This window comes from Patella vulgata, chromosome 7, assembly GCF_932274485.2.
Source record: "Patella vulgata chromosome 7, xgPatVulg1.2, whole genome shotgun sequence".
Classification (NCBI taxonomy): domain Eukaryota; kingdom Metazoa; phylum Mollusca; class Gastropoda; family Patellidae; genus Patella; species Patella vulgata.
In genome coordinates, this window is record NC_065885.2 from 20,308,953 (window position 1) to 20,328,953 (window position 20,001).

General features: G+C 37.9%; 1 protein-coding gene across 9 annotated transcripts in view; it reads right to left on the reverse strand.

The window, feature by feature from the left end:
- Nucleotides 1-20,001, reverse strand: part of LOC126826905 (beta-1,3-galactosyltransferase 5) — a 71,729-nt gene that overhangs the window by 22,782 nt on the left and 28,946 nt on the right. For 3 of the 9 annotated variants that reach the window (XM_050556026.2, XM_050556027.2, XM_050556029.2), the window contains one exon: nucleotides 3,036-8,404. The exons of 1 other annotated variant lie outside the window; for it this stretch is intronic. In XM_050556026.2, coding sequence (XP_050411983.1) covers nucleotides 7,372-8,404 — 1,033 coding nt within the window. In that variant the 3' untranslated portion in view covers nucleotides 3,036-7,371. Of the gene's footprint in view, nucleotides 1-3,035; nucleotides 8,405-9,984; nucleotides 10,221-12,899; nucleotides 13,025-13,755; nucleotides 15,161-15,242; nucleotides 18,494-20,001 lie in introns of those variants that run through there. 5 more of the 9 variants (XR_007682458.2, XR_007682456.2, XM_050556031.2 and 2 more) reach the window with 4 other exon arrangements.

The window sequence follows — 20,001 nt, forward strand, 5'->3', positions numbered from 1 at the left end:
CGTCATCTGATATCACATATAGTTGGGCTGCTAAGTGTAAAACCGGGATTTTTAGCAGTAAAGTTTACATTGGGGTCCGTTTAGAGTCATTTAATTCAGAAAATCCTATTTGCCGCTTGAATTTTCAATATGGTCGCCATTGTCCAAAATGGCTGTTATTTTGGCCTTCTCTTTCACAGAATTTTACCCATTGGACCGATTGAGTGGACATTTTACGCCCTTATCTTCTTGTGGACTTGCGATATATGTTACAGAACAACAGATCTCAGGGGAGTTCGGGTTTGGCTTGCATCAGACCGCACCTTCTTGGGTTCTGGTTCTTGCCGTTTATACAATATGTGTGTTCCGGTGTAGATGAAATTTAATAATATATACTCTTCAAAACAAAGTAGGGGATATTGAAATGCAAATACCTATGCAGGTTGTGATATGATAAATTTGACACTTCAAGGAAGGGTTGATGAAAACTGCCGCGTGCTGGTTTAGCCTATCCACGTTTGCTTTCCTATCAGTTCTTGTATAAGATTTACTGTTTAGCTTATCTTTGCTTTAGTGTGTTACGTTTAATTTGCAATGAGACGTCTTTAACATGATGAACGTCTACGTACTATTGGCATGCTTCAAATGGGTTCTACACAGCGCGCAGTAGCCAACATGCTTTTAATGCTTCACAGTCTATGATCAGCAGACCGTGGAGCCAGTACCAACGAACACACAATCTTGAAGATAGACCCCGTTCAGGTCGTCCTAGAGCCACTACACAAGCCCAGGATCGATACATTCGTGCACAGGTCCTGCGAAATCGAGGACAAACGGCCAATCAGCTTTATGTAAACTTGTACCAAATTACTCCCCAAACGATTATATCGGCAACATGTAGCCCATTTGCATGCGCGACGACCGCATTTTGTGCCTCCATTAACTCGTCAGCACATGGCAAACAGGCGTAAAGGGTGTAAGCAACGTAAAAAATGGGGTTATCGTCGATGTACCCAATCGTCGATGGGCGCGTGTAATGTTCTCAGATGAGTCCAGATTTACTCTGGATTTCACCGATAGGCGTGCTCGCGTTTGGAGACGTGTAAATGAGCACCATGCTAACGTTAACGTCAGACAGCATGACAAGATTCGGGCGTGTGTCTGCTATGGTGGGGGAGTAATCACCATGACAGGCAGAACGGACTTGCATATTGTTCAAGGAAAGGTTACTGGTGTGTACTACCGTGACCACATCCTGGCACCGATAGTTCTGCCCTTTGCCCAAAATCAGGTCGATGTTTCACCTCTCAAGATGATAATACCCGTACCCACCGCGCTCGTGTCGTGAATGACTACCTCCAGCGTCACCATATTGTCCATATGCCTTGGCCAGCCATGAGTCCTGGCCTTTCCCCTATAGAGCATGCCTTGGACATGATCGGTAGACGTGTTCGTCGACGTCAACGTCAACCGACAACACTGAAAGAATTGGCCGCGGCACCGCAAGAGGAGTTTGTCAGATTGCCCTAAATCGTGATTGGGGGTCGATAAGGAGCATGCCGCGACGAATTGCTGAATGTCTTAGTATTGGTGGAGCAATTACTCATTATTAAGACAAAAATCAAAAACGTCCATTTTCACTTTTGACAGTTATCTCTTTGCGAGGGAAATGGTGCCTTCAGATAAGCCGCCCATATGAACTGTTTATGTTCATGTGCAGGCAATTGGTCGGTTATTAACATACACTGGTTACCTTTAATAAAAACAGCAGTGCATTGTTTCTGAATATCCCCTACTTTTTTTGAAGAGTATATATATGTTAAGGATCAATAAAATATGCCAATGCGGCGTGACTTTATCATAAACAATGGTATTTCTGTGCCGGAGTGTCGACCATCTTGAAAGGAATATTTGTGCCAATGTTGACATTTGTATCCGCATATGAACGATTGACCCGTTTTATACATTTATCGGATGCACTTATAGCTAACATTTAATGTTGTAAATTATATACAGCAATTCATAAGATGTACAGGACATGATTCTATTTGCAATATATACAGCAGGCTTAAAGATACATTATGGGAGATTCGATAACGAGTTGGCAGTTCTCACTATAATAGTTAAAAACTAGATAACGTAAAGTCAATTTTCTGAAAATGTCATTCAAATTGATCCACTATGAACCGAGAACTAAGCGAATGAAATTTATGCCTAGCCTCGGTCATCATTAGTAAAGTCAGTACGATAAACAGCATAGTCTCGATTATCCATTTAATCGTTAAATCGAGAATGAAAGTTATGCAGTAAATCGGCTCACATTCCACTTAAAGCGAGAATTTCAAATTTTCTAAGAAAGTCAAAACAATTATTTCAATGTCTTTTGCTCAATAGGTTATCAAATCACTATTATACGATCATGGGCATTATTTCCCACCCTTAAATATCTATGACACAGGAAATAACATAATTACCTCCCCTGTTTTGCTATTGACAACATGGGGCAACCATTTTCAAACGTTGGAATTTGAAGTTAAAAATGATATTTTTGCCAATTTCTCAGCTGGCAATAGCGAATTATAGGATTAATAGGATTATTCTTTAACAAGGTAGGACTGTTTATGGATACCATCTATTTTAAGGCTTTATTTTAATACATTTTAAAAATATAACTTGAAAATTTGCAATTTCCGCTTTAAGATCGCAGGCTAGCGATGCCATCTAGAGTTGATTATGGTCTGGATAAGTTAATTAATGTCTAATTAATAATTTAGAGAACATTTCAGGCCTAAAGAAAGACCTGCAATAGACAGATTTAGCTCTTGCATAATGTATGTTTAGTGCAATACATAAGATCACACAAGCACCAATGCACAGGGCATGTTTCTATGGGGTGCAATAGTTTTAATTGCTGAGCACTATTTCGAGAAACAAAACAAAACAAATTCCACCTTAAGGGAAAGCAGGTATTCCAATAACGGAAATCATGTCATTTATCAGAAGATACTTCGACAGAAATATATCATCGACATGATTCAGTAAAAACTCGTGAAAAGTTTATTTTATAAAATACAGTTTAATTATTTAATGAATTATAAATGCACATTTTAATATATAATAATAAATTACACAGCATTATACATGAAAATGGGTGATAATACCCAACCTAGAATACACCATTTAGAATAACTGAGAGCGGTCAACTATCTAGATTTGTCCGCTCTATCACTGAAGTTGGAAGTGGACATTAACCGACATATGATACCCCCTGTTATATAAATATATACCCCCTACCAAACTGTTGTATCCGCCCAGGTCCTGTTCGAGTTTCATGATGCCAAAGCTAGAATCTAGTTCCAGCTTCTGGCTAAAAATCTCAAATAAACAATTACAGAATAAATTCTGAATATAGAAAGTCACATTGTCAATTAGCTATTCTAAATGGTGTAACCGACTGGTTATGACAAATCATGTATCATAATGACTGGTACATTGCGTCATGGTCATTACGATATCTGTTTAGGTTAATTAGATTTCTTAATTGAAAGCACGGTATATAATAGATTAAAGCGGGATCCAGTGTCTTGATATGCTTATTAGATTTATAACTGTCAAAGTATCTTATTATAAAATAGATCAACGCCGCCATTCTACTTTCTAGAGGGTAAACCTACACACCAGCAGTGAGATCTAGATAAAACAGGTCCTTGTATACGAACCGTTTCTATACAATACATAGCTTTGCATCCACTGAAATGATATGAAATGCGGCTTAACGTCTTACGTTTCTGAACCAGCGGGCAAATGAAATGCAATAAAATGAAATGGGGTTTAACGTCCTACTACTCCGACTGGGCTAATGAAGACGGTCGTGCTCCACGCAGTGTGCTACGAGGGAAATGTATTTTACGTCAACGCCAACGAGTACACGACCATCCACACTTTTAACCAGCGGCTGTCAGGCAGATACACCTACATTTTGCAAGAGATGGATAGAGAACAAGCTAAACAAAAAGATTTTCCGTAGAATTAAGGGCCATAATTCAGGAAGTTACGATCCGATATGCGCGAACGTCGACAAAAGCCGAGATCTTTGGGTTATAAAGATATATGTCAAGTTTCATCAAAATCGGAGAAAATTGTGGCTTCTAGATGGTCCACAACCTTGATTAACCATATATTTACACTATTTGCATTTGTCCGGCAGTTTTGGTCCGATTTTCCGATATGCGCGAATATCAAAAGGAACCAAGAGCTTTGGGTTATTTTACGCTATTAGCGTACGAGGGGGACCATTTTGTCCGATTTTCACGAAATTCGAACTCAACCATCATTACAGTGTAACTATTTTTTTAAAATCGGATAATAATTGTGACCTCAAGAGGGACCACAAGCTAAAAAGCCGATCGATTTTTCGTACAATCAGGGGCCATAATTCAGGAAGTGACGATCCAATATGCGCAAATATCACAAGGAACCAAGATCTTTGGGTTATTAACATGTATTTCAAGTTTCATCAAAGTCAGATGAAAATTGTGACCTCTAGAGTGTCCACAAACTACAAACGTAATTTTTCGTACAATCCGGGGTAATAATCCATGAAGTTATGGTCCAATATATGCCAATATCGAAAGGAACCGAGATCTTTGGGAGATAGACCTATATGTTAAGTTTCGTCAAAATCGAATAAAAATTGTGACCTGTTGAGTGTCCATAAACAAATTGTGGACGGACGGACAGGGGCGACGAAAATATACGTTCACATGAAAATGTGGGCGTATAAAAAGTATAATATAAATGTATGTCATTTTATGCATAATACAATTGTACAATGTTACAGTACATAAAACAGTGAATTCTTAAAAAATAACAGTACACAGAGCAATTCAGTAATAATTATGTAAATGTCAAGGTCAAGGCAGGATTAAGCTTGTATGGGGCCCATGGATGAAAATGTTACTGGGGCTCACGCATCAACAGTGAAATAAGACGCAGTCAAACCCCCTCCCATTCCACAACAATCCGGCCCTGAACAAGTTTCATTCTGGAATTATATACCCGATGGCTTCTTCAATTGGAAAAGGGCGTGTCTTATGGACGCGAGCCATTTTCTTAAGCCATGTAAGTGACTTTAAATTGCCCATTAAATGCCAGAAAACGTCCGTGTGCGCGTGACAGCTACAGCAACGGATCTCGACATTTGTCGGCGATGAGTAGCCAAATATCAAAATGGTATGCTTTTCGGCGACAGAGAATTGCCTGTCGCTCTGAACTCGTACATTAAAGGAGCTAAATCCCTAATATTTGGGATCTAGAAATTGACCCAAATGGGTCGCAACGCATATAATAATGTAATCTGATTGTATATAAACTGATTTACATTCACCGTTTGAATGAGTTGTGGAATGTCTAGCCTCGTTCTTACTGGTCACTTGTTACACATGACGCTGAAACGCACTATGGTACACGATTCGTGTACCAATGTAAAATGTTTATTTTATCTTAAATATTGGATATCAGAAGCCTACCTTTTCCCGCTAAGACCACAACATCAATGTTGGTTTGAATTGACAAATAATTTGTGTTTTCAACGTGTAAGACTTTGGATGATATTGAGTTAAGAGACTTCGCTACTTTAATCGCTCTATATGCGGCCAATTTTTTTGTTTCACCAATCTGTGCAAGTTAAACTAACATGATGCGACGAGATTTTCATCCATGGGCGCCGCCATTTTGACTTTGTCACAGTCATTATTAGCGGTAGCAATACGTGAACAGTCGCCTGCAAAAATCTTGTTCGCGCATACATACATAATAACCGTGAGTTAAACAAAATCGCTGGTTGCGTAAGAATTGCTCGAGCAGGATAAAATATCACATGTATGCACAAGGCTTTAAGGCATGCTATACAATACAAACTATAACAGTCGGTGAAAAAGAAAATACTATGAACGATATTATACAAAATTGAGCAATAGTAAGTGTTCACTTTCAAACCCCATATGAAAACAATAATACCGGGTATGAATAGAATATCTGTTTTGTATCCTTGATTTCACCACCACACCAGAAATACTCTCGGAAGATGTAACATTTGGTCGTCGCTATTCTACTTTCATTTACGTTAATTAGAAAGAAAAAAAAAACATATGAGCGCCCCGCCGCCATTGAATTCATATAAGTAGTTAAACAAAAAATATTTGTTCCACAGGACATCCATTTCTGTTTTAGAATTAGAAATTTAATGCAACCAGATTAAATATATGTAAACAATGAAATCGGCAGGATTTCTCTAAGCAAAAACAGTACAAATTATATCCTCATACAAATTATAAATCGTTATGTCAACAGTGTGTCCAGGAGTCAGAGAGAGAGAAATGGGGTTTAACGTCCACTCGACACAAACTGGGTCATTTCGGGACTAACATGGTTTAATTTTATTTCAATAATTCGCTTGCGCGTAGGGGTCTTTAGCAGTGGAAGGAAACTGGAGACCCGGAAAAAACCCACGAAGTTGGACAGGCATCCCTGTCGTGTACAACTGGGGATTCGAAACCACGCCAGTTGACTCAATGACAGGCCTTATGATACAGTGGGCACGTGCTAACCATTCGGCCATCCACCCCCCCCCCCCTCCCTGTCCTGGAGGCTGAGTAACAGTATTGTCATGTATAACAAAATTTTACTATTCCGGGGCACATTTCCAGAACTAGACGAATATATCACAGGTATTGCCGATAAAAAAAAATATGGTTACTAAGATCAGAATCCAATCTAACCCGAGATTTTAACATAATAATGGTTTCGAAAATGTTGGGATTTGGAAAATTTCCTTCTATCATCATGCAATGTTGGTTTTCTTGTACCCAAATAGTCATCGAATCTAACCCGATGAAAAAACTATGTATTTAAAATATTTAATGAAGTTCTCCTCATACTCATATAGTTAAATGCTGAATATGTATTTGAATGAATTGTTGATGTATGATTAATGAATGCAGTACACCACATTAACATTTAAAATATTTCTGGTTGGTCCGGTATGTCAATTAACTCAGAAGAGTTCTAATAATATATACAGGAGGACCCCGCTACACATAAACAATTACAGAAGACAAACATGCGGACAAGATACGATCACATGAAAATACCTAAATGAACACATGGCAGCAAGAATGGACGCAAACTTACGATCAATTGAATAGTAATTGAAATTATTAAATGAACACCTTCAAGGCTCATATAAAAGCAGCTTGCTGATTAAAACCTTGTCTAAATATTGTTTCGGTTATTGTGTAGTCGCCATGGAAGAACCCATCAAATAATGTTTGAGCAATATCAGCAACTGATTAAGATTTCATTTTCAAAATAGTGGTAGGAACTGGCACTACTCTAGTAGTTTGTTTGGTCACAATTCTTATGAGTATTACCATCTTGCAATTCCTTCCATATTGCCAGTCCGGTTTCGGCAGTTGTTGATGACACTAAAATATTACCGCTTAATATTTCACAATTTTTGGCCGGGTGATACGGGTGATATTCCTCTTCTGTTAAACCGCGATGCTCGATATTTCCCACGCTTTTTGCTAATATACCCGTCACGTGTACATCTTCTATATTGACGTATGGGATATATTCCGCGACACTCACTAGTTTAGTTGCTATATGTCTGGGCATGAAATATGCCCTACCCTTTACATGTGGGGGATAATTCTTAATAGGGTAGCTTTTCATACTAACTTTTGATTTAATGTCATTTCTTTCAACCGGCTCGGACTGAGAAAAGCAACCGCATATTTTTGTATTCCACTCCTCAGACTCCAGTCTTTGTAATATTTCAGGCAAATTTAAATAAGTATCGTCGTCCGTTTTTAATACATACTTCGCCTGGCGGCAGGCATCTTGAACCCATTTCAAACCCAATAATACTTTGTAGGTTAAATTATAATAAGAATCTTTAAAGTCAAATATCACAATATCACCATAAATTGCAGCTTCTAACTTCACATCATGATTCATATTTTTGTCTTGGTGTAATCCGAATAAGAAAACAGTCTGGATATTCCAGCGTTTCGACCCCCGCCTCACGGTCTTTTTAGCACCCCACGTGGATCGAATCATCTGACGTAATGGTACATGATTGTGTTCGGTAACAACCAATATGACAATGTCTATGGAGTCGGCTTCACAAATATCGTGACCAGATGTTAAAAGATTGAAGTCAAGGGGGGTAACTCTAGTTTTTCTTGTTGTAAAATGGTAAGGAAAATCATCAGGATTTTCAAATAATGCCTCACATGGTAGTTGTTGTATCACTACTGGTCGTGGGGAGGGTGTTTGGCGGATGAATAAAATCGTTACCAGTATGATTCCTAAGCAGATGATCAACTGGCGGGTCACCAATACCTTACCCATCTTCAAGAGCCTGAAATCAAATCAAATAAAAACAAAATAAAATGAAATGAAATGAAATGGGGTTTAACGTCCCACGGTTCTGCTATGAGGGGAATTTTGTCCAGACAACAGCGCTACGGCATACTCATATATCGAATTCCAAATGCCAAGGGATATTTTACGTCCAATGTGTACATTACGCTTTAAACAGAGCTCCAAATTGGACTAAATATGTTTACATAACTTTACGTCATGACTCGCGATTTTATTATTCCCAATTAACCAGTGCATAGCAGAATATTGCAGAAAAACTAATTGCGTGAAAAAACGAGGCTATCAACTTGGATACAATGTAAACAATACTGTTTGGAGATGAACAATACTTTAAATCACTGTCCAAAGTTTTAGGGAAGACCCCAGATTAAACGTAAGGCTGTCATGTTAATGTAATTCGGATAGGCTTGATTGAACGGGAAGAATAGACACTACCTCAAAACCTCAAGTATCAGAAGCCAACCCAGCAATGGCCAGAGAGGGATTTCTCGGGTCATTGCTTCAGGCCTGTATTTTTTTAATGGCACAAGTTTATTTTCGCACTAGCATTTGTATGAAGCATTCTTTAATGAAATTGGGGTATAATTGTTCACCGTTTTTGTCCCGACTATACACCAAATTTCACAATTGGATTACTCAATTGTACTCGAGAGGTCATCTAGGGCTGGACGATATTTGGAATTTTTATTATTGCGATATCAATATAAAAATCCACAATATATTACCATTACCATATTGCAATATCCTGTTTCAAGACAAAAAGCTCGAAAAGAGGTGCCAAGCCCTGTGACAGTGAGAAGCATGTAGTCATGGACATGTAACCTTAAATCATTGTAAGGTCAAGCTTACATGTTTCAATAAAACATAATAATAATTAGTTACTCTAGTAACGTAAATTGTATCGGCTCTGCTCGCTACTACGTTACTGTCAGCAAATTATATTGACCTTTATAAAACATTTTAGATATTTTATGTGTTATTCTCATGAACTGCGTGAATTTTCGTTTACGGTAAAATTCCATTCCTAAATTTGGAATATTGGCTGAGCGTTAGTTTGAACATGGCGGCCCAATTCAAATGAAAGTTGTTTATGTTTTTGTATCGCGTAATTCTACATGAAAATAGTGTTGGATTTTTATAAATTTGTGTTGGATGTGACAAGAAATGATTCCTTTTGGCGACCAAAGAAGAATCACAGTGAAAAATAGACGGTAAGGGTTCCAAAATAGCCTTAAAACCGAGATGGGGAAAAGCCTTATTTTCATACTAGTTGTCATTAGGAGCTGACAGTAACGTAGTAGCGAGCAGAGCCGATACAATTTACGTTACTAAAGTAACTAAATAATAATAGTCCTTCCGAGAATAGCCTATTATCAGGGAAAGAGAGATAGAGACAAACGATATCTTGGATTATTGTGGTATCCAAAAAATATTATTGTCAATAAAATTTACATATTCCGATATATTGATTTATAAAAGTTATTATCGAGCTCTAGTTAAACACAAAACTTATGCCTTAATTTCACCGTTCTCAAATCCTTGTGCATAAAACATTACCTTTTTTATCAGCCTGTTCCATCTGTGATCACCACGACGTAAATGAGCAAAGTTCAGTCACGGGGTCGCACGTGCACCGAAGGCAGCAAACATTCGCCCAAATAGACAATCACGTGTCAATATTCATTCACAACAATGAAGCCATGAAAAAATCTTCTTTAAACGTTAGACTTTTAAAAATACGTAGTTACGAACTTCATTAAAACTTTGGCTTAAACTCGACGATTCTATTTCTTATTTAGTTGAGTGTACCAAAGACGTATATATTGTAACTGTTCTCGGTTCAGATCCAATTCATGTAGTTTTGTCCTTTTTCTATCTTTTAAACTCATTCTTGCGGCAACTTACGTCGTAACTAGCTCAGGGCAACGAGGGGGGAGGGGTGTTCTCGGGAGGGGGGGGGGGGTGCTGTATATCTATTGTTTATATGGTCGACAATTTTTTCACTGGGGTGGGAGGGGACCTAGTTACGGGCCTGCGTAAAACTATGAAATTTACTTTTAATTTTTATTTAATCGAAATACCACGCGGTTAGTTGCCGCCGCGGCCTCAGTGAGTTTGTTGCTAGCTCTAAATACGCACAGAAAAATTGAGACCGGAAATTAGCTGATCGAAATGTATTTCCGTGGTAAGTCTGATCTTTTCCCATAAGACGAAAATGACTACTTCATTTGAGCTTTACATGTTATCCATCAACGTCGAATAAATTAAGAATTTGGATACTTCTACTAGCAACGATCATTATGGCGTCGTTTGGTGTCGCCACCGTGTGCTCAATTTGGCGATTGAGCACCTGATCGGGACCATTATGTTGATACAAACGACCCCGCTCTTCGTCAGGTTAAATGGTTTGGCAGAGTCTTAAAATTGAAAACTACATGTGGAACGTGATATGATTTGCAAACAGTATTTCAAATATAAGCTAAAGAGCATTTTGTTCATAGACAAACAGTATATAAATATTAATTGACTTAGGCTAACTGTAAAGAAAAAAAAAAGAAAACATTCTCCAAATCCTTCACTTGTCTTCAAAAAAATAAAATTCTTGAAATTTAGGCTCTTTGACTTTAGTCTTTTTGTGGAAAATAGATGACAAAAACAATTTAACAAGATAATATTGCCATAGGCTATTATATCACTGATTATTGTTTCAAACTAGACTTTGCCAAACATTAAACACTGACAGGCAAAAAATGGATATAAATTTCATGACCTCACTTGGCCTAAAATGGCGGAGATCTGTCCTTGTTAGAAATTACTAATACTAGGCCCTACGGCTACATGAAGAAGGCCGCTGAATCTTTAACTACAGGAGTACAACAAATTTGAATGATACCGTATATGTAGTTGACAGCGTTTTCACAAATTACTACACGAATCACTTTTTAATGAACTGAATGGTACAACCAAAGAGAAAGTTGCCACAAATATCAAAAGAATCATTCACCTGGATTTTCTCGCCATGATTCCGACGTTGAAACGTGGTCGTTCAGAAATTTGCGACATAGTACATCTCTTAATAAAATTCATTGTCATAGTTTTAGTACACAGCAGTTTCTAGTTTGAAACAGACTTGTATTCCTAAACTTCAGTTCTATAACTGACACGAAAACATGAATTTGAATCAGAAACATGGTGTAAAATGACTTTTATTTCTTCTTGTACATTTTACGACAACAGTATCGAATGCATTATTTGTTGAGTTTACACAGCGGTAGGCCTAATTTTATGACAACAGTATCGAATACATTATTTGTTGAGTTTACACAGCGGTACCGTGGGCCTAACCTGTAAATCATCGAGATAACCACCATTCCGTAATATGTTATGTAACAGGCATTGCCTGAGTAGAGCGAAGCTGATGTTGTCAAATGTAAAACCTTATAATTAAGTTTCTCAAATGATACAAATAATGTTAATTAAATTTGTTTTTCCAAATTGATTTTAATTTAGATCGAAATTGTGTAATTAATTTTATTTTTAAAAAAAAGAGAAAAAAAGTGTGAGAATTATTTTCTTTGACGTCAAAAATATGTGACGTCATTGATTAAACGCGTCATAGAAATGGGTCTATGAGACGCGTAATCTCGCTTGGCATGATTTGGTAAGTTGGCATGCGCATTGCCAGTTTTGCTCAGTGTATCCGGTTCCGGTCTGAATTTTTTTTTTATCAACAGTCTGTGGGTGACAGTTTTAGTTACGCTCCTGTGTTACCGGAAAAGAGCTTTGCTCAAGCACCGCGCTTCGCGCGATGCTTTAGAGCAGTGCTTCTCAACCCTTTTTTGCCAACGGCACACCTTGGAACACATGAAAAAAATAGCGGCACCCCTTGGCTATATAGGCTAAACACAATAGTCTATATGAAAATTATTTGAATTTTGCAACATAAAAACATGGTCAGTCAGACGGCATACAACCATAGACAGAGACTAGTCTTAGACACATAGAATGACTCAAACTAAATAAAGAGATACACTTATCAGTAGACACCTGTGAATACTCAAATGGGATCACGTGGTTTTTCGCATTTTCTTCGTGTGCCGTTCAAAATTTCGCGGCACACTGGTTGAGAATCGCTGCTTTAGAACTTCGCTCTGTATTAAATACATAGCCTACTTACAGTTATATAGATAGAACTCAATGACCATTGGATAGGCCTACCGCTCGGGTTATTCAATGGTTCAAGAGAGTGTATCCCTGCGCAAGTATTCCACAAGTATTCAATGATATTTGCTTGTATTTGTATGCATTTATAGAATAATATCTAATATTGTTATTATAGATTGTCTAATTTATCAATTGAATTGTGGCAATGCCCGAAACTGTAATATTAACCTGAACATAACTAATGAAATGAAATTGTATCTAGTAGTAGTAGCTGAAGAAACATTGAACATAGTCATAGAAATACTTACTGAATAATATTCGATTGTCGGCACACACTGTCTCGAGAAGTAATGATAATTATACCCTGTTCCTTCGTGGGGCTTAACGTTCCGCTTCCACCTTGGGTGATATCACGAGTTTCTCAGTTTATGTCCTAAAATGGGTTAGGTCCATAGATTTAATGAGCTTTGCATAGTAGTTAATCCGTTGCTAATACACAAGATTAGGCCTATAACATAGGCAGTAAATGGGTCAGTGGGATTAGTAGTTAGAAAGCTAATGACTTCAGGCTTGATTTAATAAATGAACTGTTAATTAGTGTACAACAAATTATACATTTATAGTTTCCTATTGCATTTCCTGTTGTCATAGTGATCTAGTTTCATAATAATAGCCAAACTCTAAGTTATACATTTTCAAAAAAATCTTCAAAAAGTTGTTTATTAAAGGGGCATTATGTGAGATTTGGATAAAAAAAAATGAAATGAAATGGTGTTTAATGTCCTACTGTTCTGCTCCGAACTGTTCTAATGAAGACGGGCATACGCCATACTGTGTGCTATGACGGACATTTTGCCCGGACAGCAGCGCTACGGCCTACTCTTATATCGAATTCCAACTGCCAAGGGATCTTTTACGTGCACGTCAATATGTACACGGGACCTCGGTTTTTTTAACCCATCCGAACGACTAGACAGCTGTCTTTGTCAGCCCCCCCCCCCCCCGGTCCTCGCAACACTGACAAGGGGAAAACACGCCGGGAGATCTGGTTGAACTTTCTCGGTCAATGCAGGGATCGATTGGGATAAAGAGCTGGCCGTTCTCTATAATATTTCAAAAATAGATAATGCAAAATGAATATATTGAACATTTCATTCCAATTACTTTATTTTGAGCGTGCATTGATTGTAACCATCATACTGGTCATTCGAGTCTTAGCCGCACTTCTCCATTCTTAAATTAAATCATTAAACGGCCAAACCGTTCCAATCTACTTAAATTCGAAGCCATCCGATGGCATCGAGAGTTGTTGATGGTCGTGTCATGTTAATAAATGTCTAATTAATAATTTATATAATATTTAAGGCCCAGATAAAGACCAGCAATAAGCAGATTTATGTCTTACATAATAACTGTTTAAATACATGTTTAATAACAATATGAATGAGATATATTTTGTCTCTCTCTAAGGAAATTACGTATAACAAGAATAGAAACGGTAATAAATTATTGTTCTACTGGACTGGTAGAAATAAAGAAAGATACTGACGTTTGTTACATAACAGATTCTGTACAGAAATTTTATAATGGTAATACATTGTTGGTATCGTCCCATAACTTAGACACGCATATCTTGGATCCGGTTCAAATTAAAGGACAATATTGATGTCAGTCGTTATCACATATGTGATAGAACTAATTAGAAACGTTCCAAATATAATTTTAACACAGAGACCATTGCTACGATAGCTGAGTAATACAAGTTTCCTGAATCGGAAGTGACGAACGCCAAAGGAAAACACGAGTCATACCTCTATATAACTGACTGATGTGACGTGTGATAACAGATACACGGCCGAATTTCTGCTCACTAATAATTCCTTCCAAGACCAAAAGTTGTTGTATATGTTTTATACTTAGTAAAATAAATCGCACTAATTCGAAGTAATAGCTTAAAAATACGATTTTTGCACATTTTGGAGCCATTTTGGCGACCATTTTGAAAATGTGCCCCATACCGACCGAAATAATGGTTGGATATCAAACATTCTTCAATTTTCGTATTTTTCAGTCAATTTCCAGTCAAAATAGTCTAAACTATTTCAATACAGGTCAACGTATAACAGAAGTAGGGGTTGGGGGGTTAAATGTCCGAATAGTTAGCGCGTGCGCATTGTATAATAAGGCCTGTCATTTAGTCAACTGGCGTGGTTTCGTTTCCCTGGTTGTACGTGAAAAGGAGTAGGGTCGCCTGTCCAACCTCGTGGGTTTTCTCCGGGTCCACCGGTTTCCTCCCACTGCTAAAGACCCCCTAAAGATACCCACCAATCAGAGGATCAATTGGCTGTAAAATGTCTCTTTTTTTTACTCCAATCATACCTCGTGTACTACATTACAAAATGACTAGCGATGTCGGTACCACTTCTTACTCATCGCTTCAGCAACTACCTGTCACTCTTAATTAATTCATATAAATATCGTAATATAAGAAACAGTAAGAAACGATTTTACTCGAACTCTTAAATTTGAAGACGTCAACAGGTGTCAGGTTTGGGGAGATACCCACCAAACAGAGAATCAATTGGCTGATGTTATCAGGTCAATTGGCACCTGATAACATCAGCCAATTGATTCTCTGTTTGGTCATTGACTGAATTTTAAAATTCAGTGTCCATATATATAAATTACATGAAAAGAAGTTGCAATGGAAATGGGGTTTAACGTCCTACCATTCTGCTCCGACTGGGTTAATGAATGAAGACGTGTATACGCCATACAGTGTCTTGTGAGAGGAATTTTGATCGCGCCAGAAAATCGCGATGAATTTTCTAGGCCAACAACGGGATCGAACACGGAAACTCCACGATAGAGAGCTAACGTCTTATTCCCTGGGCTCCCGTGACTCCCTCCGTTTAAAAGACGAAAGAAAATAATATCCAGTCAGAAATTTTTACAAACGCCCAATTCGTCATTGTGTGCAGTCATAGGATTTCCTGTTATAAGGAATGTACTATATAAATAAGTATGAACTTTAATCAGTGAAGTAGAAATATATATAGATAATTTATCTTCGTAAACATATTAATAATTAAACCCAATTCATTTTAATCTGGATTCCTAAGGCCGTTTTTATATTTTAATTTTCAACCTGAAGCGATATCACTAATCATTATATACAGTCGCATTGGATGTGTTCAAATTAAATTTCACACAAAATGTCAAATACGTTTGTCAAATTCGTGCACTTTCAATTTGTAAGTTTAACTCATTTTAATGGTTTCGAGGGGTTTCAAAGAAGGTTTGTGCAGAGCACAATTATAATGGGTTCAACTTGACTTCCTCTTAAATATTTTGACCAGTATCAACAATGCCATTAGGTTTATGACAACATTGATAATGTACGCATAACATCCAGTAATAATAAGGTTGAGATAATTTACAATTTACAATAATCCATATTATTATATTGCTTCAATAACGTTAGAGTCAACGTAGTTTTATGATTATAACATTGGAAACGCCCGGGTTACGGGTTACAATATAATTAGAAAAACGAAAATCAACAAACAGAGAATCGCTTGTTTATAATCGGCATTTGTCGTTATTCCGATAATTGACGGTGCTCTATGCTGTTCTGAATATTGTAGAATATGTACAGAATGTTTGCCTTTGTTAGAAAATCCGAAAGCCACTTCACTATAGTAGATATCGTGTGCATCAGCAACCGTGGAATGTATTGGAAGCTCCAAATCATCGTTTTGTTTTAATTGCGGTGGTTAGCGTGCACAATTACATTTCCTACACACGTGATGCTAAGTGCAATTTGTTGTTGTTCTTCTATTAGTGTTTAACTTCCGCTTCCACCAATGGTGATATAAAGGCCCGGTCCCACTGCACTTACGGATGCCAAGAGGATGTAAAACGGGGAAAAAACGTGCCCTCCGTTTGAAAACGAAATGCATCCGTTATGTACTCATTGCATACGTGTTTCATACGCTCTATCCATCGAGCATCCGTTCACTTTGATTTCATCGGCGCAAAAAGTTTTGAGCTGCACAAAACTTTTATAAAGGATGAACTTTCTGCCGTGTACGCTGAAAATACGCGACGTATACGAGCACCAAACGTTCCATGTCCGTTATCATCCGTTAAACGTCCACTGTATCCTCTCTGCATACTCTGGGCATCCTCGCAACTCACATCCGCTCCAGCTGAAAACGGAAAGAGGGAGGAAAGATAAGGTACATGGAACATCTATACATCGTTAATTAGTAGCACGGAAATAGAAAGGATGTAAGCGTATGCATCTCGTATATAAAGTTTTCAAAACGGACAAAGCGTTTGTATCTGGGATGTATCTGGTATATTGAAGGATGTCTGGAGTTTGCCTACCCCCTTCGGAGCTGTCATCACTTCCATCCGCTTTCATCCACTAGGCTTACGATGAACATCCATTTAACATCCCCGCTACATACTTCCCACGTTCGTTCTTTTCCGTTCTGTTTTCGCAAATTTTCGTCAATTTTGTCCATTTCTGGAGCGGATGAAATTGGATGGAGCCACCTCCGAAAGTTTGCTCGTCCGCTGTGTCCTTTTTGCATACGTTTTGTGTCCATCGGCCACTGGGACCGGGCCTTAAAGCAGACAATGTTACTGGAGTTTTACATTCACTTGCACCGAGGGTGATATCGTAGACAAGTGTAATTTGTTCGTTCGTTCGTTCCAATAGTTTTACGTCCACTTCCACTATGGGTGATATCGTTGACAAATGTAATTTGTAAACATTTTATATGCCTGAATTTCAGTGTGAGCGTATTATGCCGTTATCCGAACGGTCAACAATTAATTGGCTTATGAAGACGACAGAGGTTGCAGTTTTAAAAGGAATTTTACTGTAGAACAGATAAACTCTTTGTCAAGTGAACATACGAACTGATATCTAAAACAAATATAAACCCTGTCTTGCATACACATCCGTTGTTACTTATAGGTAGTTAAAGCGACATTTTAACTTGGGATTCAGAAGCGGGAGCTAAGTAGCGGTTTCATTGGGGTAGCAGTCGCCTGTTTGAAAACGGAAGATAATGTACGCCAATGTGCGCACGGATGGACATCACTTTGTGTCCCAACGTACAGAAGACCCGGGATATTCTTGTCATGAGACTAGTGTAGTGTCCCGGGATAAAAGTGTCAATCAGTGACTAAGAATAGCGGGGTTGGGATGGCCTATTGGTCTACAGCGTCTAGCTGGCTGGTCACTAGATAACAAACCTTATCTCTCAACCCTCCGTCAGTATATCTCAGCGTTTTTAGTTACGTTCTCGTAGCTAGCCGGTCACCTGTAGCTTGAGGTCGTGGTTTCGATCCCTTGTGTGAGCGCACGTGGCCTGCCTTCGTGATTTCGTTACCTTGTGTGAGCGTATGTGGTGTGTAGATTGGGGTGGCTTCTCGCCCTCGTGGGTTTACTCCGTTTTCCTCCCACAGGAAAGACCCCTGCCTTATGATAATAAAAAAATAAAAGTATGACTTGTCAGCGATATCAACCTCGGTGGAAGCTGACGTTAAACACCAAGAAGAACAACAACTAAGAACAGTACAATTAAACATACATTATGCAAGGGCTAAATCTGCCTATTGCAGGTCTTTTTTTAGGCTTGAATTTTTTTTCTAAATTATTAATTAGACATTAATTAACTTATCCAGGCCATAATTAACTCTCAGTGGCATCGGATTTCTCCGATATTAAATAGATTAGAACAGTTGAGCCATAGTTTGATTTAAGCTAAAAATGGAGGAGCGAGACTTAGCTTCGAACAACCAATACGCTTGTCATTTCCATTTGCTTTGTTGTTGGTTTGACTGGCATTTATTATCTATTAACCTTCATACATTTTTAAGTACCCTGAAAACAGAAATAATCAGTAAATGGCAATAACAAAAGTAAAGTTCGTGACCTCGCTGTTTCTGTATTTATTATTACATTTAAATGTATACACGCAATCTGTTTCACAGAGAATTACGAGTCTCGTATAATATCTCTGTCATAGATGACTGCCTTAACACGTGCTGTCACAGCACGCGGTGTGAATCATTGGCATAAGACATAACTGCTTCGGAGAGAATGCTGCATTTTAGTCAATTTAATACCCATTTACACTAAATCGGAAATTTTTTTTACCTACAAATACGTCAAACGCCTTTATTTATTTTTCCAATATATACAAAAAATGTTTTAGAATTTAATTTGTCGCAGGAAAAAAGTTAATATTTCTAGCTCATTAAGCCGCATCAATGTCATCCTTATCAGTGATTGTCGCGGCCAAGCAAATATTCACTGCGGATCAGTGTGGTATACACGTCCTAATCAATATATCCATTGTTGCTAAATACAGCACTGCAGGGTCTGGGCGTAGCTAGTTCCGCGCCAGGAGGAGTTTGTAGGGCTTTTTAATATTCAGAATATTGGCACATGTAGAACAGAATATGTAGCTTGGTTATTTCCTTTCTCTGAAAAAGCATTTAATCTCAAGATCTTTCATTTATTTTATAATTTTTTTTGGGTGTGTGTTGGATGGGGGGGGGGGGGGTACAGCCCCCATGTCCCTAATTCCTCATCAGCCTACGCCTATCTAGAGACTTCCATATAGTGTATTACTTCGGGTTTCAGGTCGGTTACTCACTATAGGCTACAACCATGTTTTTCTGTCATGGTCAACTGAGAAATCTATATTATTAAACATGTACGCACGTGTGGCGTATTTTTATCGCTCTGTAGAGACTAGGTCGTAAAGGTCATCTCTTTCATACCTAATAAATATTTAATCAAAATATATTTTCTCGCAACAAACACAAGACTAAATTCCTGAAGCACTATTCGTAGTTATCTAGTCAAATTCAAAGTGTAAATGTCTCTTTACAGACCTCCCATGAAGCGCTATACATAATAACCTAGCCGAATTCCAGGTGTAAAATATGTCTCTTTAACGGCACAACCCCTGAAGCACTATACAAAGTAACCTAGTCAAATTCCAGGTGTAAATGTATCTTTAACACGACACTCCGGAACTACTATACATAATAACACAGTCAAATTCCAGGTGTAAATGTATCTTTAACGCGACACCCTTGAAATAGTATACGTAATAAACCTAGTCAAATTCCAGTTCTAAATGTCTCTTTAACGGCCCACCTCACACCCACGGAGAACTATGGTTCCTGGTATTATATTATGGTATATTTTAATCTACACATAAATATTTAGTAAAATTTATTTTATCACATACTGTCAGATGAACAGAAATCGTTTCAACTTATCTCATTATACCTTAATTAATTGTTACTTGAGGTCAGTAAAGTTTATTAGTGTCTATTTCATCTACATGTGTGCGTGTGTCAAGCTTAAAGTCCGCT